Below are 25,015 nucleotides of genomic sequence, written 5' to 3'. Positions count from 1 at the left end.
CGTATGAGATCGATACAAAACAGAAGGAAAAAAAAGGTCTAACAAAAACACATACCGAATGTGGCAGGGTGTTTTTACCTCGTTTTCAAACAATCAAAGTACTGAAGTACTGAACATCGAATGACTGCAAGTTCTTTTGGATTGTCACAAGCACTTGTCTCAGAAAAAAAATCACATCTCTATACTTGAAAGTGAAGTTAATGTACAGATATATTTTTTTTGAAACTCAGTACACATATTCTATATCATATGATCTTTTTAATTTCAATGCCAAATATAGAGTTCTGACCCTCAATTCCACGGTCCACTAGACATGGAAAATGATAGTGCGAGTCGGGCATTTATGTGGTATGGACACATTCTTATTCAAATTCTTTATTAAAGAAGTCAGTAAATTTACTACAGATAACACTACATTTGTAAATTAGACGAACTAATCTAATCAAAATGTATATCTCTGATTTCGTAATACTTATGTGTATGAGAAAAATAATATATATATTAATTTTAATAAGATTGTTGAACGAACGCGTTCAACCTTGGGATTTTATTCTTGTCAATTTTTCCAACCGAGCAGAGCGAGTCGAAAACAATTAAATAGACGTCTTTCAAGCAAAAGTTAATATGTTTGCTATACACACATATGATTTTTATTAAACTTGGTTATCAATTGTTAATCAAAAATACAGTCCTAGATAATAAAAAATCATGAAATATTTGGTCTAGTAATAAAAAAATCACACAAAAAAAAAGTAGTTGTCGTTTGTTGATGTCGTTCTCGCTTCTCGTTTTTTAGCTCACCTGGCCTGAAGTGTCAAGTGAGCTTTTCTTATATCTTGGCGTCCGTCGTCCATCGTCGTAACTTTTACAAAAATCTTCTCCTCTGAAACTACTGAGCCAAATTCAACCAAACTTAGCCACCATCATCATTGGGATATCTGGTATAACAAATGTGTCCGGTGACCTTGCCAACTAACCAAGATGGTCGCCATGGATAAAAATAGAACATAGGAGTAAAATGAAGATTTTGGTTTATATTTCAGAAATCAAAGCATTAAGAGCAAATCTGACATGGATAACATTGTTTATTAGGTCATTATCTATCTGCCCTGAAATTTTCAGATGAATCAGACAACCTGTTGTTATGTTGCTGCCCCTGAATTGGTAATTTTAAGAAAATTTTGCAGCTTTTGGTATTTTCTTGAATATTATTATAGATAGAGATAAACTGTAAACATCAATAATGTACAGCAAAGTAAGACCTACAAATAAGTCAACATGACGAAAATGGTCAATTAACCCCTTAAGGAGTAATTGCCCTTTATAGTCATTTTTTAATAATTTTCATAAATTTGTACATTTTTACAAAATATTTTCCACTGAAACTACTAGGCTAAGTTCATTATAGATAGAGATAATTGTAAGCATCAACAATGTTTTGTAGAGTAAGATCTACGAACACATCACCATCACCAAAAACACATAGACCAAGGTGAGCGACACAGGCTCTTCAGAGCCTCTAGTTATATATAGAGTTTAGACCTTTGGTTTTCCCGTTTGAATGGTTTTACACTAGTCATTTTGGAGGATCCTTATAACTTGCTATTCGTGTGAGCGAAGGATTCGTGTTGAAGAGGGTACTTTAACCTTTAATAGTTTCCTTCTACACACTGTGACTTGGATGGAGAGTTGCCTCATTGGCACTCATACCATGCACATCTTCTTATATCTATATATTCTTTCGATATTTTTGATTGGGGTCTGGAGCTGACATGTCAGTTACTGCTAGTAGTTCTTTGTTAATTTATGAATCATATTCGTTTTGTGTAGTTTCTTTTGTTTACTATTTTGTCATCGGACTCGGATTTCTTTTAAACTGAGTTTCTCTGTGCATATTGTTGTGTGTTTGTTTATTCTACATGAGCTAGATATAATTGTATAGCGGGAGGGTTGAGATCTAACAAAGCATGTTTAGCTCCGCCGTATTTTTGCGCCTGTCCCAAGACAGTAGACTCTGATCTTTGTTAGTTTTTTTATGTTTTTTTTTTTTTGTCTAAGTTAAGCCCCAGTCCCACTAGACCACGATCGCACCACGCTCACCGCGATCTAAATTAAATTCAAATCGTGGTGAGGTCGCGGTATGAGCGGCATGAAAATGTAAATTTTCGTTACTTTCACGATGCTACTACGTCCTCATTACGCTTCTACAACGATCCCGCTACGATTATAACACGTTCTCACCGCGCTTATTCTGCGACCTTCCTACGCTTATCAAGATCTCTCTACGCTCGTCACGTTCCCACGACGACCATACCACGAGTTATCTGATTGCAACACGATCTTACCACGCTACTACTGCGATTATAGCACGTTCTTACCACGATTACACTACGTTCAAACCGCGTTCTTACTACGCTCTCAGCAATAACGTCAACATCGTGTTCCATATTAATACAGTATCATTCCTTCAGTTCTATTTCTAATTAAGGTGGTACGTAACACTTTAATTTCGTTTAATTTTCTTAAAATTTTGACAAAGTATTTACTTTAACCCTTTGACATAAATATAAAAATTTCAAAAAATTTGAACCAACCGTTTTATCAGAAAAATAACACTGGTTATCTAACAGTTTGACAAACACTTATTTTGATCATTGAGAAGCTTAATATTCCCTTATGAACACTACGTCATTAAAACGTTCTGCTGATTTTACAGAGTTATCTACCTGAAGTGTTAGGTACCACCTTGATACGTAGATTTCTCGAAAAAAATACAATCAAGCCACCAAAATCTACTAGAACACGTGGGCGTGGTGTTAGGATTGATGTAGAGGCAGATGGAGCTCTGATAGTAACGAATCTTGATCAAGTAGAGATGTCGGACCGACCAATCCGACCTAAATTACAACCTATTGCTGGTCCATAAAGCTGAAATGACGATATTTTAGTGAACGATAGCAGATATGAAACAGATGTGTCAATAGATATAGGAAGATGTGGTATGAGTGCCAATGAGACAACTCTCAATCCAAGTAACAATTTTTAAAAGTAACAATTATAGGCCAAGATACGGCCTTCAACACGGAGCCTTGGCTTACATTGAACAGCAAGATATAAATTTTAAAGGTCCCAAAAATTACTAGTGTAAAACCATTCAAACGGGAAAACAAACTGTCTAATCTATATGAAAACAAGAAGCATGGTTGAGCCGTTAGATAAAATGGACAAGAAGTCCCAATTACATACAGACAAAGAAAACCTGGAGAGAATTAATATATTTTATGGGAAAATGACAATGAGAATAATGGTCGTAGTATGAACGTAGTCAGGTCGTAAAAAGAGCGTGATGAGGACGGCAAAGGCGTGCTAGAATCGTACTATGGTCGTGAACAGCGTGGTATAGTCGTAGTGGAAGCGTAGTTTGGTCGCGGTGAGAACGTGATGATCGTAGTGAGGTCGTAATAACGTCGCAATGAGATCGTAGCGCAGTTTCTTCGAATAGAATCACGCTTTCGCTACGCTCTCACTATGATGGTACAGCGACCTTTGCGATCTTACTACGATCTTAGTACGCTCTCACTACGCTTCTACTACGACCTTATTTGGCCACGACCGCACCACGATTGTTTTGAACATGTTCAAAGTTGGCCACGCTCATCAAGATCTTGAAGACCTCACCACGACCGTGATACGACCTTACTGCGATCTACAACTCGTACTACGATCATCAAAATTTTCATTTTTTTTCACAGATCGTAGTGCGATCATGGCCTAGTGGGACTGGGGTATTAAGTGTGACGTCCATTTTCACATTACTAGCATATATTTTTATTTAGAGACCAGCAGAAGCCCGGATTTTCTCGTTGTGTTGAAGACTCATTGGTGGCCTTCGGCTGTGCTCTTTGGTTAGGCTGACTGTTGTTTCTTTGACACATTTTTTATTTCCATTCTCAATTTTATTGATTGATCAATTGATTGATTGATTGATTGATTGATTCATTCATTCATTGATTCATTGATCATTTTACTACAAGCAAAAGTCATGATCATTTGAGAATCCTTTATTTGTATTGTAGTGTTAATTTCACCAATGAAACTCGACATTAATGTTTGTCTTAATATTAAATTTCTTTGTAAACTCTAAAATTACCATCTGATTATAATAAGACACGCAAGAATAAAAAAAAATATTTGACCTCCAATGTCTCAACCTTTTTTAATGTGAGTAACTTCATTGTTCATTTAAGATTTCGATTTTGATATTGTTTTTGCAAGTTTCCATAATAGATTTCCGTTAATTGTTCTGCATAAAACCCTATCGGAAAGCACATTAACTAAATTTTCCAAACGTTTATTGGAACCTAATGATTTGGCAAGGTGTTGCAACCTGTAATGTAAAAAAGTTACAGCCGATTGCACTGAGTGTGTCGGCAAAGGTAGCCTATCCTTGGTTAGCTTGTTTGTATTATTAGGTTAGGTAAACTACCCTCCTGTAAGAGTAGACTAGTTCGACAAATAACCAATCAATCTGTCTGTAGGACTAGGCTCCTTCTACAGGAGGGTGGTATACCTTACCTAGTTACTTCATAGTTCAGCTAACAAACAAGCGATCCAAAGATATTACCTTTGTCTACACACTCAATGTAATCGGCTGTAATGAAAATGCGGAGTTTGTAAGACCAGGCTCAAGCAACCAGTCGGTAGCAGTCAGTTTTCAAATATATATAAACAAATATTGCATAACACTCAAACGTACTTAAAATGTTTTTATTAATATATAACCACTATATCATCAGTTTCTAAAATATAATTAAGCAGTCAAAGACACTTTTCAATGAATTTTAAAATTTCATTTCTGGTTTATTTAAGAATTGAATGCTTCTTTTTGTAAATTCATTGGGGTGTAAAAGCGTTGACCGAAGTACATTTTGTATGAAGCGCGGAAGTGCTTCATTCTAAAAATGTGCGCACGGTCAACGCTTTTACAACCCTATGAAGTTACAAAAAGAAGCATTCAATACTTATAATAACATTTTTTAGCTATGATCAAGAAAAAACGAATTTTATATTGTTTTTATTAAATTCACCTGTGCACTTTATTGTGGGACCACGTGTTATCATGAATAAAAAGTTTTATTGAGTGATGCAATTGCTTACGGAATAACACGTGATGTGCTGTTAGCCAATCAGAATAAAGTATTATGATCAAACATACATCTAATGTAATTATTTAAGAATTGAATGCTTTTTTTTTGTTACTTCATTTAGGTGTAAAGCGATGACCGAAATACATTTTGTATGAAAAACGGAAGCGCTTCATTCTGAAAATGGACGCACGGTCAACGCTTTTACAACCCTATGAAGTTACAAAAAGAAGCATTCAATATTTATAATTACATGTTTTAGCTAGGATCATGAAAACGCGATTTTTATCAAGTTTTTATTAAATTCACCTTTGCACTTTATTGTGGGACCTCGTGCCAACATGAATAATGATTTTCGTTGTGTAATGTAACATGAGATGTGCAGTTAGCCAATCAGAATAACGAATTATAATGAAACATACATCTTATGTTATTATTAAATATATGAAGCCAAAATCAATCGCTTTCAATATATATCACAGCGTACTGCCCGCTTTACATTTTAAATAGTCAACACTTGGAGTGTTTATAGAATCGTAAATAATTATGATTTTTTTTAATGATGGCAAAATTGCACTATTGGGTGAAATAGCTTTTCTTATTATCGGCATCCTGTCAAATAGTTCATGAAAAGTAATAATAATTCTGCATTAAAGGAAAAGAAAGTTGCACTCGTGCTTTAACTTTTTTTTGCCACACAAAACTGTTTTTACAAAACATTATACCTCTGAACTAGGGGATTTCGCTTAAATATGACTGGACAAAAGTTTGTTTTTTGTATTCAAAGTATGGTGGGCAAGTAAATTATTTATTAGCTTAACAAAGATTGATCCGTGCTATAAATTAACTTGTAATTTTGATCAAATAGGCCCTAGATCTCTAGCTTACGTTCTCATCTAGAGCAGATAAAAGTATTGCCGCATAATTTTTTTATTAACTGTCTGGTAAGGGTTTTTGTAGGGTATACGACCTCAACTTTAGACCTACTTTAGAAGAAAAAAACTAAGCAGAACAACACCCTGGATTTTTCTACTGTAGACCCCAGCTACACTGTAAATATACCTGACGCCTGACGCGTCCGGACGCGTTCAAAATTTGTACACCGAATGTTCAATATTTTAACGTCATATGTTAATGCTTAGAGACGTGTTCAAAGTTTTAACGTTTGTGTTAAAACTACTAACATGTGTGTTCAGACACAGTGAACACCAGTGTTCAAATTCTGATGTAAAAAAAGAAGACAGTCGTTTGTCCGATTTTCTATCCTTCTAATTGGCAAATTCAAAAAGAAATTCTTTAAAATATATGAATGTATACGCAGGATGATGATCTGTGAATTTTTTACTAATATTTTAGTAATTGGGAAATATTAAACTTCCAAGCTGGCATATACAGGATATATGTATAGTTTATGAACTTATTTTATTATTATTACTAGTTTTACTTACAAGTGACAAAATAATGCATATCAATTAGGCCTGTTATGATAATATCGTAATAAAAATATGTCGATGTTTATCTTATTTCATGATCCGTTCAGTTTATTAACATTACATGTTCAATCAGTGTTCAAATCGCTCGAAATTTTGAACACCTCGCGTTAAAAAATATATACCAGGGTACCAAATACCGGAAACAGATATCGGCTGGTGATTTAGGCGGTTTAACGAAGAATGGATACACATAAGGAAGAGAACTGGAGAAGGGACTTCTATCCCACATGAACATGAAAGAAGTGAGTAACAAATTAGGATAATCTCCATAGGTAGTTCGATGGCTTCCTTGTTATTTTCTCATGTCAGATATATATTTGTCAAATATTCATAACTGTTATATCCAAATATTCAACAAAATAAAAGACGAATTAAAGAACAGGATTTAGATTAAACGTTCATAACAAATGATTTCCTAAACTGATGAATAACCAGTCTGTGATCGTCTGTCTGTTATACAGAATAAATGATGATTGTTGCCAAGTTATCCACGTATATTAGCTGAAGATCGCTGAACACTAAGTGTTAAGAACTCTAACATCAAGTGTTCAAAAATGAAACACAAAGGCATTAAAAACTGAACACCACACATTCAATTGATGAACACTAAGTGTTTAGAACTCTAACATGAAGTGTTCAAAAATGAAACACAAAGGCATTAAAAACTGAACACCACATATTCAAATGATGAACACTAGTGTAAACATTTGGAACACCATTTCAGTTGACTTAGAAAATGCATTCGTTTTTTTTTTATTTGCAGGAATCGTTAGATTGAAATGTTTGAATTAGGAACCGGTAGCCAATAATCCCACGAAGGTCATTTCTGCATGCTATAAAGTGTTGGAAAAAAAAGATATAAAAAAAGGTATGACAATATATGTTTATTAATAGCTTATGTGGGTGTATCATTTCTATATCTGTATACCTTAGGTCAAGAAATCGACTTTTGTAATTTATAATGTCAAAACTTGCATTTCAGTGCCATAGAATATCAATTTGTACTCTAGACGTAGTATATATCGAAATTAAAGCATAACAATCATTGCATAATTTGATGTTTTATAAAAAAAAAACTCTCTTCTATTAATTTTAAATTTTATTTTGCAGGATATATAGGCTCATAGACATTACTTGTTGTGGATGACTTTGACATTTGGAAGTTGATAACAACACATAAAATGCCACTTAGTTGATAGCTTTAAGTGAAGATGCACTGAAAAGTGGAGCGTTCATTGTATGTGATCGTACAAGAACTCTTGGAATTTGCAAACTTTTAAACTTTCATTGTGACAAATATCTATATCATAAACTATCTACTTATCACTTTGACATCCTTTTTCGGTTAGGATACACATGATGTAGCAACTATCTGTTCGTGTAGGGGTAAATACTTATTTGTGATGTGAAGTCAATTTAAAAACATTATGTATGTGATTTCACTGACTGTTACTTGTGATATCATAAGGTATTCTTGTGTATTTTTTTTACATGTCTTACATATATGCTCATTTGATTATATAAAGAATTACTTGTTAAAATATGTTTTATTGTTATATTTTGCCTGATTCAATATAGTTTTTATAACAGTTTAATTAAGTTTAGTATTTATGGAACATTATGTACGCTTGAAAATAGAACATGTTCTACATTTGAACACCATCACTTTGAACACCTATGTCAACTGTTCTGAATGTTAACATCTGGTGTTCTGGATCTTAACATTTCTGGTTTTGAACATGTTCAGTGCGTTCAAAAAGTGTTACATGGCTGTTGAACGCGTCGACGTATTAAGATTTTGAACATTCGGACACGTTAAATCGTTGAACACTAATGTTAAGGTCTCTAACATCAAGTGTTCAAAAATGAAACACAAAGGCATTAAAAACTGAACACCACACATTCAATTCATTAACACTAGTGTAAACATTTGGAACACCATTACACGTTCAAAAAGTGTTACAAAAAAGCGTTCAAGCAGTGTTCTATTTGTTAACACTTAGATTTACAGTGTACCCTTTGCACCTAGTGAGGACAATTTTTATTACATTTTCGGTAAGGATGGGGTTCGGTGTTCGACCCCAACTTTGGACCTATCTTTGAAAAAAAATAAGCTAAACAGCAACCTTGATTTTTTTCTCCAGCAGTCATCAGCTACCAAGCTCCCCTTTACACATTGTTCGGACAGAAGTATTTCCGTAGACATTTGTTTATTAACTTTTATGTAATGATGGGGTAGGGTGGGTAACTGCGGTCCACTTGAAAAAAAATTACAGGAACTCCAATGTGGTGTAGTTTATGCAGAACAATTACCGGAAATCTATGCAAAATAATAGTCTTTTTTTTATAATGTGATATGTAAAATGTTGGTAAATAATGAAAGCATGCTTCTGAATTAATAGACATAGAAATAAAGATAAACCATATGATAACCAATAGCAATCTCCCAGAGACAAACTAACGTTCATTAAGGCAACTAGTATGATGGTCTGGATTCGGGGTTCTTAATTTCTGTATTCTTTTATATTTTATGCCATATTTCTCTTCTTTATACTTTTTGACAATTATTCTCTTATCATTACATTTTAACACCATTATTCTAGCTATTTTATTTATTTCTTGGTCCATTGTCTCTATTATTTATATTTTTTGTCCACTTTTCCCAATTCCATAATCCCCCATCAACGACCTCTAGTTAATGTCACCTTATAGTCTTCACAAATAAGAAAAATTAATACCTTATAGGCTCCTAATGACAAACCAATTTAATATCCCAGTTTGAATTGTGAAATTGCGGAAATTTTGAAAATTAAATCAAGCAAAATACATTATCGTCCTCGTAGTTCGTAAAATACTGGCAGATGGATCTTGGTCATCAATTCTAATAAACTTGGATCGACCTTTCTAAACTTAAAAGTAATAAAGTTCACGCATCCATATTGTTCCGATTGCTAAAGACTTTTGCATCCGTCGACATTATCTTCGATTAAAGTAGTATTGATCTGACAACCGCTGTGCATGTATACATACTTTAACGACCTTTACATGAATGACAAATGACAACATTGTCATTTTTTGAATGACAATTACACTGTGTTGGAAAGATAACATAAATACACTTTCGTTTTTCGTTTTTTGTTTTAAATTTGTGAAACCAAAAATGAAAAATGAAACACTTTCATTTTTCGATTTTAGTTTTTGAGAAATCAAAATTGAAAAATGAAAATACTTTTGTTTTCCGTTTTTTGTTTGTGAAATCAAAAACGAAAAACGAAAACACTTTTGTTTTTCATTTTGATTTTTAAGAAATCAAAAACGAAAAATTAAAACACTTTCGTTTTTCATTTTGGTTTTTATGAAATCAAAAATGAAAAATGAAAACACTTTCGTTTTTTGTTTTTGATATTTCAAAACGAAAAACGAATAGACGCAGATATACACGGACCAAGATGCCCTGTTCAAGCTGTATGAGTTGAATTTCTATCGTAGCGACTTCTTTTTCCTATACATTTACATGCATCAGGTCTGATACTAGGTGTATGACCACAACATTTATTTTTGGATAATACCAAATATCTGTTTCCAATGACTCTTAGAGTGTGTGCTGAGATATATGCAACACCTTTGCTGCAAAACGTGTGAATGACAGTCCAAAATTGTACTACTGAGCAGAATATTTCTGAGTTTTCAAACCATAACCGGTTTGTTCCAGAATCAAAATATATGTAACAGTATATGTGCCTGTCCCAAGTCAGGAGCATGTAATTAAGTAGTTTTCGTTTGTTGTGTAACAGGTTTTTTTTGTTCATTATTTTTTACATATTTTTTTTCGTTTGAATCGTTTTACATTTTCATTTCGGGGCCTTTTATAATAGCTATTTGTGGTGTTGTCTTCGCCCATTGTTGAAGGTCGTACGGTGACCTATATAGTTGATAATTTCAGTGTCATGTCTAGATTTGTCTAATTGGCAATCATACCTCATCTTATTCTTATATGCATGTATATTTGTTGACCTCTCTAAATTTTTGTAGTTGTTTCCTTATGTTGTGGGAATATGAAAAAGAAGGTATTATTGCCAATGAGACAACTATCCACAAAAGACCAAAATGACACAAACATTAACAACTATAGGTAACCGTACGGCCTTCAACAATGAGCAAAGCCCATACCGCATAGTCAGCTATAAAAGGCCCCGATAAGACAATGTAAAACAATTCAAACGAGAAAACTAACGGCCTTATTTATGTAAAAAAATGAATGAAAAACAAATATGTAACACATAAACAAACGACAACCACTGAATTACAGGCTCCTGACTTGGGACAGGCACATACATAAATAATGTGGCGGGGTTGTTTCATTTACGTATATCCCAGTCTCTCTTTATATACAAACAAAACGTAAACCACTTATGTCATATACATGCATGCATATTTCTTTATCTACAGGATATTCCTATGCTGAACCAGAAATCCAACAATTTGTTAAAGATTTTAGTAAACTAATACTAGATGAAGCTCTTATACCACAAACTGATCCAAATACCAAGGTTCTAAATTTCAAGCAACCTTTAGACTTGCAAGTAAGTAAATAATTGAGTTGTATGCTTTGATTTTACTCAACAAATTATAAATCTGTGTCATACTAGAAACATGATTAATTGTATACATTTACTTGCTTTATTTCCGGATTTACGAGTGTTATTTTTTATTTGTTTAAATTTTATAATTTTCACAATTTTACGATTTAAGCAGTCTACGCTGGGCGTTTTTGAAACACCTAAACTGGTAGATCTACACATAAATTGTTTTAGATGTTTCGTTTTACTAGTCTAAGACTGGTATTTTGAAGGGAAAAAAAACATAGTTACTGTATTACATGATATTTATATTGGATGACTGTACTTGCTACGTCATTTGCTTGCATATTGTTTGAAGCAATTGCGATTCCAAAATTTACACCGGCGTAAAACGTAAGGAAAAAAGAAACTTTCTTGAATTTTAAATAAAAGTACCAAACCTCAAGTATAGAACAATTATCCAAAAAGGTCTGTTCACGTTTGTTACATGTCCTCTGGTAAAATTATACCAATAGAAACTGTTAATATTATCATACAAATGTAGTACAAATGACGCATGTACATGCTTAAACAATTCGATGGCAATGTTTTAAAAGAGCTTAATTTATAATGTCCTTATGCAAATACAATTTTGTGTTTTTTTTTTGTAAATTTAACTATTTTTTTTTGGATTATATAGATTAATTTTTCACTAGAAGTAGATGTGCTAAAAATCAAATGTCAAAGACAAAGAGACAAAATAATCTAAATATGGCTTACATGCTTGTTACAGATGTTCTACATTGAATTTTTTCTGTCCATACATATATAAATTCTAACTATTTGTACTTGAGTGTGGTGAATGTATTACCATCACGTGCACACGACTTTGTTTTGCCCAACAATTTACCGCACTGTTTTTGTTATGCATGTACACTTCCTCAACTTCAATTAACCATTTGATGCATTTGGATTTATACTGTGCATGTTAAATAAATCTCTTCACCCTATTTGATCAAATTTTTTTTACAGAAATTTTTAGACTTGGAAATTAACGAAGAACCTATACCACGTGAGAAGTTGTTAGAGCTGGGAAAGAAAGTAATAGATGGAAGTATTGTACCAGGTAATGCAACGGAAAAATAAAAGAATTAAATGAGGAAATTAAAATCAATATGTCATGTTTCTTCTTGAGGAAGACTATTCTTTACCATATATATATATTGTTTGTTAATTTGATTTTTTTTTCAGACAAATTTAGAAATTGTACATAATTATCATAATGCTGAAAAACATAATCGCAATATATGAACAATTTAATCAAATCTTATTACACGAAAAATACAATTGTCACTGCATTGGTTGTTATTATCTGTGTGTATTTTAAGGCTTTTTTGTTGATTTATTTCAACCTTTTTATAGGCCATCCACATTTCTTCAACACAATGTACACCGCCATTGATCCATACAGTCTATTTGGAGCGTGGTTAACTGAAGCACTGAACTGTAATGTGTAAGTGAAGCCTCTTTTAATGATTATATTACAATTAAAAAATAGGCTTTTTTCTGGCTTTACCTTCACCAGAATGTCCTAAGATAAATATTCGAAAGTCGAGGATGTATAAGTACCAAAACCCATGAAGACCTGTATTAACAAAAGGTAACTGTATCTTTAAGAGAGTGCGGGTTTGTGTTCCTTGGAATAATGATAAATTTCTCACTCATACATTTAAAAAAAAAGATATCAACCAATGGAAAGACTGAAAAAACAGCTCCTTATTTATAGAACAGACATTTTATGTAGAAAATGGTTGTTTATTAATTTTCCCTACTCATCGAGCTGATTATACTTTATAAATCTATACTGTTTATTTAAAGTCAATCGGAATACTTTTAAAGTGATTGGTTAATAATAATAATGAAAATGTAATTTAATATGCATGCATAAGGTTGGTAAAATAAAAAAAATGTTTATAATTATAGAACAAACATTATTATGCAGGCATACATATGAGGTGTCTCCAGTCATGGTGACGCTAGAAAATTATATATTCAAGAAGATATCATCAGTGATTGGATATCCAGATGGCGAAGGCATTTTCTGTCCAGGTATGAATATTTGATCAAAAATATCAAATTCAAAATATGAACTGTCATATAAACTTCAAACATTAGTACTGATAGGCATGACAGTTACACGATTTTACTGGTAGAATTTGTGTGGGTTTTTTTTCAGTTGAAAGAATCAAAATTGGTTTTATGTTTAAGGAAACTAAATTTCTGATAACGTTTAGACACTCTTCAAAACGCAAATTTTGCTGAATTTTTGGTTGCTCAACCATGACTTTGATGTTATAAAATTATTCATATGGCAAAATCAAAGGTACTTCAATCAAATGATTTGCACCACGTGACTTTGTCCCTTTTGATCAAATTACTTCCCTTAGCTTTAGATTGAAAATATAATTTATTTTAGATTTGCGGATAATCCAGTCCTTTTCTGTCATGTATCTAAAACAAATGTATCTTTAAAACTTCCTTTGGCTGATATTTACAAAAATGCTGTGAAATTCTATAGGACAATGCTTAAAATTTTACTTTACGAAATGGGAAGGTTGAAATCATCATGTTTTAAAAAGAATTTGGCCGAAAACTTAAGAAAGCAGGTAAGTCAAGAGTTATTTAACTTTAAAATTCAACCTACAAGGTGTTTCCCTATATGCGAACAAATCATGAACAATATCTTCTTGCATATGTATTGCTGTTTTGAATCTTGCTATTTTACACAATTCGAACGCCATCGTAGAGTCGTATATAGGTACGCGTACTGGTGTAATAAGTTATTACGTCTTGTTTTTTGGTCAATTTGTATGTAAAACATTTAGTGTATTTATGAACTGAAGTGATTCAACAAAATGAAGAACTCAATATAAAACTTGATCGCTTTGTTGCGGGTGTTTCATTCGAGTCGGATATCCCTTGAATGGAGAACAAACGATCTCAGCACGTTGTGTTAACTTTGTGAATGGTTTCTATATGTTTTGTTGTATTAAAAACAAAATTCTGTTGATGTCCAAAATACTAAGTTTCGAGTTGCAGTCCAAACGTTCACTCTCTCACCCGATTGACCTTCTTATATTAATTGCCAATGTATTAAAGCCCCCCAAAATATGTATGAAATATTTATCACTGTACGATGTTAAGCTACCAACAATAATTTAAAAGTCAGAATCATATCAATAAAATTGAGAATGAAATGGGGAATGTGTCAAAGAGAAAACAACCCGACCAAATAAAAAACACAACAGCAGAGGGTCACCAACAGGTCTTCAATGTAGCGAGAAATTCCCGCACCCGGAGGCGTCCTTCAGCTGGCCCCTAAACAAATATATACTAGTCCAGTGATAATGAACGCCATACTAATTTGCAAATTGTACACAAGAAACTAAAATTAAAATAATACAAGACTAACAAAGGCCAGAGGCTCCTGACTTGGGACAGGCGCAAAAATGCGGCGGGGTTAAACATGTTTGTGAGATCTCAACCCCCCCCCCCCCCCTATACCTCTAACCAATGTAGAAAAGTAAACGCATAACAATACGCACATTAAAATTCAGTTCAAGAGAAGTCCGAGTCTGATGTCAGAAGATGTAACTAAAGAAAATAAACTAAACAAAATGACAATAATACATAAATAACAACAGACTACTAGCAGTTAACTGACATGCCAGCTCCAGACTTCAATTAAACTGACTGAAAGATTACGATTTCATCATATGAACATCAGGCACAATCCTTCCCGTTAGGGGTTTAGTATCATACCATCATAACATATATGAGAAGAACATAACCCGTGTCATGCCAACAATGCATATATAAGGCAACAAATTCTCATCAGATGACAATTTGTATAAATTATTTATGTATTAAATAATTTGTAACTCTATACATGTTTTTTTTTTCGTTTTTGTCTGGTAAGTTTTATACTGGTTCTGTATTTGCAAAATATTGCACTCAAGAATTGTATTATTTACTAGTCTAGATTTATAAGGAACTTTGTGTTCATACTTTTTGCAGGTAGTTCCTTCTCGAATCTTACAGCTATACATTTAGCTAGATTTAGATATAATTCCACTTTGAAGCAAAAGGGCATGTTTACCTGTGAACCAATGACCATTTTGAAGTCTGAAGACGCACACTATTCTATTGAGAAAGGGGCAAGCTTTCTCGGATTTGGCACGGACAATGTTGTAACAATCAAAACCGACGATAGAGGCAGAATTATTCCGGAGGATTTAGAATACAAGATACGTCAGTGTAAACAAAATGTAGGTATGCTTTAATCTTAAGTAAAATTATGGTGTGGATAGGTTTTACACAATAGAGAATAATGGAATAACAATAACAAAAAAAAAACGAACAGAAAATAATGGGAAAATAAAACGTATAGAGAATAATGGTATAAAGAATAAAGAATCGAGAATAAAGGTAACTATGCTTGAATATAATTTAATATATCACATTAATTTTTCAATAAAATCGTTTATTCAAACTGAGCATACATAAATCAGAAGCTTAAATATTACTACCACATACAATGTATGTATACTATATATATACAGAATAAAATTGAGAATGGAAATGGGGAATGTGTCAAAGCGACAACAACCCGACCATAGAGCAGATCGACAACAGCCGAAGGCCACAGAATACTTGTTTTCATCTTGAATATCGAATTTTTCACTGAGTACTACTTTTTCTTTTTTTCAAACAAAGTACAATAATGTTATCCTTATATTTAACTCTTTATAAAAACAAAAACAGATTTCAAGGCAAAAATTACGATATCAACATAAATGTCATGATCTTGAAGCAAAAATTATAAGTGTCATAGGAACAAACCTTTTCTACAATACAATTTATTTAGAGTCAAACATTGCACTAGTCTTATGTAATAAATACATATTGAATTCTCCTATAAGTTCGTCTTCAGAAAAATAGAAACGACTTATTTAAAGTGTAGCAGAATAAGTGTTTGCAATAGGTCTTCTGTTGAAGCCTTCGGTGGAATTGAATGAAACATAAGGCCTGGGTACACATAAAATGTCACTTGAAGTCAAAAATAAGTTGTTTTGTTTGTAAGACTCCTGATAAATCTTTCGAAATAGGATTTTACTTTTTCTTCTTCGGTGCACAGGGTTGGGTCGTCTGATGTCGTGTAGCCTATACGATTGATGACGTTAAGTGATGTTGGTTTATATTGGTCGATCCCATTTGACATCACTGGTTCTGTTATACCGTGTCATAATAAATGGTAGCAGTCCATACCAACTTCAATTTTCTAAAAGGGCACACATGGTATTACGGTCATTGTGATTTTTGCTATGTCTAGATTACTCTGTCTTACATTTGTCTTTGTTGGTATTTCAAAACCACCATATGTGGAAATGAGATTGACGATTTCTGCCTGTAGGTAATCCAAGTTCTTGTTGGAATAAAAAGACGGTTCACTAGCTATGAATCTGTTTCAGGGATACATGATGAAACAGTTTGGATGAGGAGGAGTTCATCGGTATATATGCCGTTGCCAGCAAAGATGTAAAGTAAATGTGAATTTCTTGAGGCAGATAATTACACAACACATGTGAATGGCTTAGGATTTTACCAATCATCTGAAGGGTCCCATTAAATAATGTTCTTGCATCAACTCTAGGGAGCTTATGATGGTTTCCAATGCAGAACTTCATAACCACTGACATAAAAATAAACGGAAATCATTTCCCTTTTCTGTCACACCCTCTAACTCCAATGCATTTTCTTCCCCAACAAAAATACAATTGATGCTGTGGTGTACAATGTCTGGTTGACTTCTGTATATACTTAGTACATCTTCAATGGTGTCTTCTCTTTTTACAGTGACATTGACGACAGGAAGTAGGCCCACGCGTATTTTTTCTCTTCTTATATCTAAATCTGTGAGATCTGAAAAAATACAGTGACAATTAAAATGCAATCATTCGGTATAAATTCAAACATTAGATTTAGAATTATAAATGTAAGTATCATCTAGAAATATATTACTTTCACATTGTATACATGTAACAGAGTTTTTTTGCAAATAAGATTACTTTATAATTTGATCTTTGGGGCCTCGATGGCCGAGTGGTCTAAGTAGCTACTACTGTAATCACTAGACAGTCAACACTGAGGTTGTGAGTTCGAACCCCGCTCGTGCGGGTGCACTCGACTCCAAACTTAATTGACTTGGATTGTCAGTTTTCCAATCGAAGGTTGGTGGTTTTCTGCAGACACTCCGGCTTCCTCCATCAATAAAAACTGGACGCCACGAAATAGCATAAATGCGGTGCTTAAAACACCAAAAATCAAATCAGATCATTTAACATTTGTAGGCGTATAATTCAGTGTTCCTTGATGAGGAAATCCTGAATCTGTTTTGACAAGGACTTGTTCCCTGAACTTTAGAATATAAACGGATTGCATTTGTTTATGAAATTGTCACAACTCTTAAATAAATAGTTTTACCTACCTTTCCTATCGTACAAGCATAACAATGTTGTTTTCAATGAGAAAGAAAAAAGAGAAAGAAAAAACGTCGAACGACTGCCGTCCAATTAAAATAGTTGTTACATCGTTCTTCGGTATATTTAGAATCCGAAATAAACCTAGATTTTATGGGAAAATGACATGTTTGATTGTCTGAAATTGAGATTATAATTATCTGAAGATGAATTCGGATTATCTGAAAATCGTTCAGAAAAAAAATGATTTTTTAATTTGTTTTTTTAGATAAACCGTGATTTTTCCTAAATGATAACTTTCCAGTATTTTCTGAGATAAACTTGGATTTCTCGAATTTGAATTAAGCTGAGATAAACAGGGATTATCTGAGAAAATTCTATTTTATCTGAGATAATCTAACTTAAAGACTAAGTAATAAAAGTGTTTCAGGCGTGCCATACTGCTACGTAGAAAGATATTATAAGAGGGGTCTTTTAAGATTTACGTTTGTTAAGGATGTACTGAGGTTTAGGAATTTTTGTCGATTGTTCGAACTCCTTTGTTTTATTCCTATGATACAGGGTAAATATTTTGCTCAATAACACATATTTTTATTTTCATTTAATATATAAAAAAAAAAAAGATGCGGTATTATTGCCAATGAGACAACTTTCCACAAGAGACCAAATGACACAGAAATTAACAACTATAGGCCAACGTACGGCCTTCAACAACGAGCAAAGCCCATAAACCGCATAATCAGCTATGAAAGGCTCCGACGTGGCAAGTGTAAAACAATTCAAACGAGAAAACTAGCGATGTTGGTCATTTGGTGTTATATCGATGTGACAAGAATAGTGAAACGTTAAAGTTTTTATGACATTTTATTATTACAAATTAATCAGAATCTGCTTACCCTGCCGGAACACTTTAGATCAGTCCCCCAGTTTTATAATCGGGTTCGTGTTGCTTAGTCTTTAGTTTTCTATTTTGTATTTTGTGTACTATTGTTTGTCTGTTGGTCTTTCCTTAGAAACAACTATCGGCCAGACTTCAATAATCTGCTATTTTCTCAGCCCAATTTGCTAAAAATATTATTCCTAATATATTTGTGAGTGGGTTTTTTTTCTTCTTTCAGGAATGTGCTCCCATCATGTTTATGGCAACGTGTGGGACAACAGTGTTAGGATCTTATGACGATCTTGAAGCTGTGGCGGATATTTGTCAGCGGCATAACGTCTGGATGCATGCCGACGTATGTACTATTACTGTTTAGAAATTAAAAAAATGTCTCAAAAATGTTTCCCGTTACATGAAAGCTTTCAATTCGTTTGATTGGTTGTTTGAATTTTTTAGTCACTTAATCGACTCTAGACTGTATCGCTTTTAATTTTGTCCAGTGTTTTGTATATGGATGAAGCAGAGCAGGATTGCTCGGAAACAACCACTGATCTTTGACAGCAAAACTGACACTCATTTAGCCAATCAGTATTGCAGTTGAACTATCCTATCACCATATGGACTCGAACTCCCATCCTCACTGTCGGAAGGCTACCAATCGCTGAAAATGAACTAATGAACAATGCAAGACCAATCGGCTATATAACAATATAAAAGAAACATGTGCACATATGGTATTCAATTGTACACGATATGTTTAATGCAGCCTGTTTTGTTTCAGCTGGATTGTAATCTCATTGGTCATTGCATTATATCTTTATGTGTATACTAATTGCAATTTATATTTTAGTAACGTGTCTTTTTTTGTTGATAGGGAGCATGGGGAGGTGGAGTAATGCTGTCTGATAAGTTGAAGTATCTTACTAAAGGAATTGAAAGGTGAGTATAAGTAAGTAAGTGTATTGTTTATTAAAGTGACATGTGTATAATTCTATTACAATGAATGCATTTTCAAACAAAAAGTATAAGAACACACGGCCCATTCAATGAAATTAACATAAACGAAAGATAAATAAAGAAGAACAGTTACGTGTTATTGTAAAGGAATTGTCTGTGTTTTGTAAAAGCTTTGCATAAATATATTGCAGATTGTCTAGGAAAATGTAAAAAAACAATTGAAAAACTGTTCACATTTAGGAAGATTAAGAAAAAAATATTTCATCCCGGTGTGTACTATATGTATAAATACCCCCCCCCCCCCTAAAAAACAAATTTAGGTTAATAAAATTAAAAGACGTTAGCATTTATCATCAAACGGAACCAATGGAAAACATCTCCTAAGAAACGGGAGGTTAAACCTGGTTTTATACCTAGCTAAACCTTCCACTTGTAAGACTGTGATTCCGTTAAGTTGACCAAATTTGGTGGCCAAGCGAAACAGATATTAATCATTAATGTAACAACAATTGGGCTCCAGCAGCCGAAACTGTGGTAACATCTATTCATCACAACTGAATCTTACAGAAAAGCCAACAAAAAACTCATAGTACGTAATTTGACAAAGATGGCAACGATAAAGTTTGTCCTAGTTGATAGTACATAAAGTGTATATTTTACACTTTCTCGATTAAGTAAGATAAAAACAAGGGTAAACAAAATTAAAACTTTAATATATAACATCTTTCTTATCGTATCGTATCTCTGTGCCAACTTGAACCGATAACGCATGAACAAAAACAAATAGGGTGATGCACAAGTACCGAGTCATTCAACCAAAAGGAACCCACAAAGACTGAAAAAAGCGAAAAATCTGCAATGTAAGTAAATAGATACGCAACAACACTCGAACCCTTCTTTGTTTATTTGTGACGAAAACACTAAATATTTATCTATTAAGTCTTGGTTCTTTCCTAGGAATGTTCTGCGAAATATATAACTATTTTTACTAAGAAGATTATCCTGTCTAGTTAAAATATATTTTATGCAATTATGTGTTTTTCTTAATTTTATTGTGCAGGTCAGATTCAGTAGCATGGAATATACACAAAATGGGTGGTGCAGGTATCCAGTGTTCCGTTTTTGTTGTTAAAGAAAAGGTTATCATATATATCATTTGAATGATTTCTTCAGGTTTCCAAAATGTAATGTAAACTATTGGCCATTGATACAGACAATTTGAAGTCAGCACAGTGACGTCTTATGTTTATATTTGTAATTAATTAGTAATTATTTTTTAATTGATCGATTGATGTTTGATTAACGTAGCAAATTTATCATGCAAAGTTAGGAGTTTAGAATCCATTCATTCTAACAAGAAGTGGCTGTGTACATGTACTAATACATCCCGCAAAACCAAACAGACGCCCCACATTGACAAGTGTTTTATTGTCAGTCGGAGGAAAATCGAAGTGGCTATATTTCTATTCGTCAATCATCCTTGGAAATTGAAATTTTGTTTGCGAAATCTTACACCAATGGGAAACATAGCGATTGTAATGTTTTGGAGCTCGAGAAATAATATTTCTTCAAATCCGACGAAAGGCGGAAAATAATCACTCGCAATAATTGTCACTGTGTTAAAGATATTCTAACATGGTGGATCTTTTAACAGGGATTTCTGGAAAAGTGTAATCATGCATATAAAGCAGAATATTTGTTTCAACCAGACAAAATTTACGACTCATCATATGATATAGGTAAATATCTTTTTGACATTGAAGAGACGTTTTGTATTTGATATAAAGTTACAGTAACAGATTGTTAATATATTAATTGAGTACTGACATAAGAGGTCTCTAAACACATTAACTCCAAATGGAGATTTCGTAAGTAGAAACCATATTAATTATGTGAATCAGTAGGCTAAAATGTGTAAGGCTAAAATAAATACATTTTACCGTAACCAAGGAAAATCCCACTTGGGCTCTGAACTAGCTGCTGGTTTACTTTGATGCGCCGGTAAACAGAACCGCCGGATACTTTTGATCGACAAGTTACTATCATTTGATTCGTATCTATATAAATAGGGAGCAAACTTGAATCCATTATTTTGCCTCTGATGCAGGTCCACTATGGACCAGAACCGGTGATACTATCAAACAAAACCAGGCGCCGTTATTTATTTGTTTCGCATATACAATTTTTTTAAGTTACACACAACATTTTGTAAAAAAGATGGTGATTTTCTGTTCAAATTTATAGAAATAATCGTTGCTAGTTATTATAGTTATTAAACTTTATTTTAGATATTAAATTAAGATTACATTTTTTGAATTTTTCAAATGGTTCTAAATATACGATTGCGCTGATGCTCATATTGTCTTTTAAAAAGGTGACCGAACAATCCAATGTGGTCGTAAAAATGACGTCCTCAAATTGTGGTTGATGTGGAAAGGTCGTGGTGATAAAGCTATGGCTGCTAGGATAGAGAAAGCATTTGAAAATGCCGCGTAAGACATCCCTTTATACTGTTCTAATTAAATGTATCTTAATGAATACGTACTTTAATTATGAATGTTGGGTCCTCAATCCTCTTTGTACTTTTTTTTAGCATTTTTTTATTTGAGCGTAACTTATGAGTCTTATGTAGACGAAACGCGTGCCAGGCGTTCAAAATTTTAATCCTGTTATTTTTATGATGAGGTTATTATAAAGAATCTAGTTCAATAATGTAAAATTTTCGTATCCATTATAAATATAAAAAAATGTGTATAGTGCTTACATCAAAGTTGAAAAAAAGGGATTTATACGATAAAATGAATAAACGGAACAATTGTAATGCTGATTATATAGCTTTTTGATAACCTACCAACACTATAAATATTCCAATTCTTAAATGTTATGTTTTACAAACTTTTCTCGGTGAGTTATTTACTCTAAACATGTGAGATAATTGCACTTAGTATGTTTTTGCTAGGTGATTTCTATTTTTTTTAGACTTTTATTTCCAGGTATCTAACAGAAAAACTCAAATTAACAGAAGGATTTCGTTTAGTTTTACCAGAGGTATAAATATTTATATATAATTGTAATTTATTTTTTTTAAATTTGAAAAATCTTTCATTCGTCCTCCTTTTTATTAGCTCACCTGGCCTAAAAGGCCATGTGAGCTTTTCTCATCACTTGGCGTCCGTCGTCGTCGTCGTCGTCGTCGACGTCGTCGTCGTCGTCGTCGTCGTCGACGTCGTCGTCGTCGTCGTCGTCGTCGTCTGTCGTCGTTAACAATTTTTCAAACATCTTCTCCTCTGAAACTACTGAATGGATTTGAATGAAACTTAACATGATTGTTCCTTAGTATATCCTGCACAAAATGTGCGCTTCGATTTTTGATCCGTGAAAAAACATGGCCGCCGTTACTTAAAATAGAACATAGGGGTCAAATGCAGTTTTTGGCTTATATCTCAAAAACGAAAGCATTTAGAGCAAATCTGACAGGAGTAAAAATGTTCATTAGGTCAAGATCTATCAGCCCTGAAATTTTCAGATGAATCAAACAAACCGTTGTTGGGTTGCTGCCACTTAATTGGTAATTTTAAGGAAATTTTGCAGTTTTTGGTCATTATCTTGAATATTATTATAGATAAAGATAAACTGTAAACAGCAAAAAAGATCAGCAAAGTAAGATCTACAAATAAGTTAATATGACCAAAATTGTCAATTGACCCCTTAAGGGGTTATTGTCCTTTAATGACAATTTTTCACAATTTGTTCATCATATTTGCTAACTTTAAAAAATCTTCTCCTCTGAAACTACTGAATGGATTTGGTTAAAACTTAGCATGGTTGTTCCTTAGATTATCTTGCACAAAATGTGTGCTTTGATTTTTGATCCGTCAAAAAACATGGCCGCCGTTACTTAAAATAGAACATAGGGGTCAAATGCAGTTTTTGGCTTATATCTCAAAAACGAAAGCATTAAGAGCAAATCTGACATGGAGTAAAAATGTTCATTAGGTCAATATCTATCAGCCCTGAAATTTTCAGATGAATCAAACATCCAATTGTTGGGTTGCTGCCACTTAATTGGTAATTTTAAGGAAATTTTGCAGTTTTTGGTCATTATCTTGAATATTATTATAGATAAAGATAAACTGTAAACAGCAAATATGATCAGCAAAGTAAGATCTACAAATAAGTCAATTTGACCAAAATTGTCAATTGACCTCTTTAGGAATTATTGCCCTTTAAAGACTTTTTTCACAATTTGTTCATCATGTTGACTTACTTTAAAAAATCTTCTCTTATGAAACTGCTGTATCAATTTTCAGCCAAACTGAGGCTAAATGAGTTTCAGAGTTTCAGAGTATCTAGTATAAATTTTATATTTCATTTACATGTACAACTCATTGTAAGGCACATATTATATCATTACAACTGATCTAAAACAACATGTATCCGTTTGTCTGAGTGAAAATTTGTTGAAGTTTACTGATGCAGTAAAACTATTAATGACTAACATCATGTGAGAATATTAAGAATTTAAAAATGATTTAAAAATGGAACACTTTCAAAACAGTACAACAAAAGAAAACCGTTCATAAATCTGAAACAAATGCGCTCGCCAATGCTTAGATTACTGGTTCGTCGGTTGAAACTATGACTGGATCATCGTTTGAGGCCATGATGCTTTCTGTATATGGTAGCTACATTTAAATTTTTAATATGTTTTTAATTTTTAGGTAGCTCCAGCTATAAAGTCTCGAATGATGCTCAAAGGTTCCATAATGATCAGCTATCAACCTCTATCTACAAAGGGATTGGTTAACTTCTTCAGGGTCATTGTTGGAAATCCTGTTTGTGAAAGATCCGATATGGATTTTATCGTTGACGAAATTATAAGACTTGTTGAAGATGTGTAAATTATGTGGGTTACAATGATTCGTGTAGCTTTATTCTGACTTGGGTTTTTTTCAAAATGCTTTTGATGTATGCTTGATTTTTTTAATCAATTAAACATCTTGATCATAATATTTTATCCTAGTCACATCAACAGCTTAAAGGAGCACTAGCTACGAGATACATATAAAATTTAAATAAATTTTTTGTGTTCAATCATTAATGAAAGTGAAATAGTGACAAAATAATTCGCCAATAGCAGCTAATATGGTTCAATTTTGTCAAAATAAGCCATTAACATCGATGATGAATAACATTCACTCGCAAGTGAATAATTCGACCTCATTGCATCCGTATTCGTGTGAACATCAATTTAACCCCTAAGCTAGAGATGGATTATGCATGATTGATGCGTGTTAGGCTATTAAAAGAGAAAGAATTTCACATTGACAGTGAAATATACAGATAAAATCATTTTTTTTTTATCAACATTGAAATCAAACAGAATAGATAAATCCATTAGCACAAGGTCCATTTATCGATTTATATTTTTGTTTATGTGTAT

The 25,015-nt window shown here is 33.0% G+C and overlaps 1 protein-coding gene and 1 long non-coding RNA gene across 2 annotated transcripts in view; both read left to right on the top strand.

Moving 5' to 3' along the window:
* Positions 1 to 24,473, top strand: part of LOC139492772 (cysteine sulfinic acid decarboxylase-like) — a 36,269-nt gene extending 11,796 nt beyond the window's left edge. Inside the window, exons 2-13 of the mRNA XM_071280923.1 lie at positions 11,087 to 11,220; positions 12,229 to 12,322; positions 12,619 to 12,709; positions 13,199 to 13,305; positions 15,274 to 15,524; positions 18,854 to 18,970; positions 19,490 to 19,554; positions 20,633 to 20,711; positions 21,227 to 21,311; positions 21,947 to 22,064; positions 22,566 to 22,620; positions 24,294 to 24,473. Of these exons, the coding sequence (XP_071137024.1) occupies positions 11,087 to 11,220; positions 12,229 to 12,322; positions 12,619 to 12,709; positions 13,199 to 13,305; positions 15,274 to 15,524; positions 18,854 to 18,970; positions 19,490 to 19,554; positions 20,633 to 20,711; positions 21,227 to 21,311; positions 21,947 to 22,064; positions 22,566 to 22,620; positions 24,294 to 24,473 (1,376 nt within the window). The remainder of the gene's footprint in view (positions 1 to 11,086; positions 11,221 to 12,228; positions 12,323 to 12,618; positions 12,710 to 13,198; positions 13,306 to 15,273; positions 15,525 to 18,853; positions 18,971 to 19,489; positions 19,555 to 20,632; positions 20,712 to 21,226; positions 21,312 to 21,946; positions 22,065 to 22,565; positions 22,621 to 24,293) is intronic.
* Positions 6,194 to 7,964, top strand: LOC139491190 (uncharacterized). Its single transcript, XR_011656476.1, has 3 exons — positions 6,194 to 6,879; positions 7,401 to 7,505; positions 7,748 to 7,964. It is a non-coding gene; the product is annotated as an uncharacterized lncRNA (long non-coding RNA).
* Positions 24,474 to 25,015: the final 542 nt, after the last annotated feature.

This window comes from Mytilus edulis, chromosome 10, assembly GCF_963676685.1.
Source record: "Mytilus edulis chromosome 10, xbMytEdul2.2, whole genome shotgun sequence".
In the NCBI taxonomy this organism is placed as follows: domain Eukaryota; kingdom Metazoa; phylum Mollusca; class Bivalvia; order Mytilida; family Mytilidae; genus Mytilus; species Mytilus edulis.
This window is presented reverse-complemented; position numbering and strand designations above follow the sequence as displayed.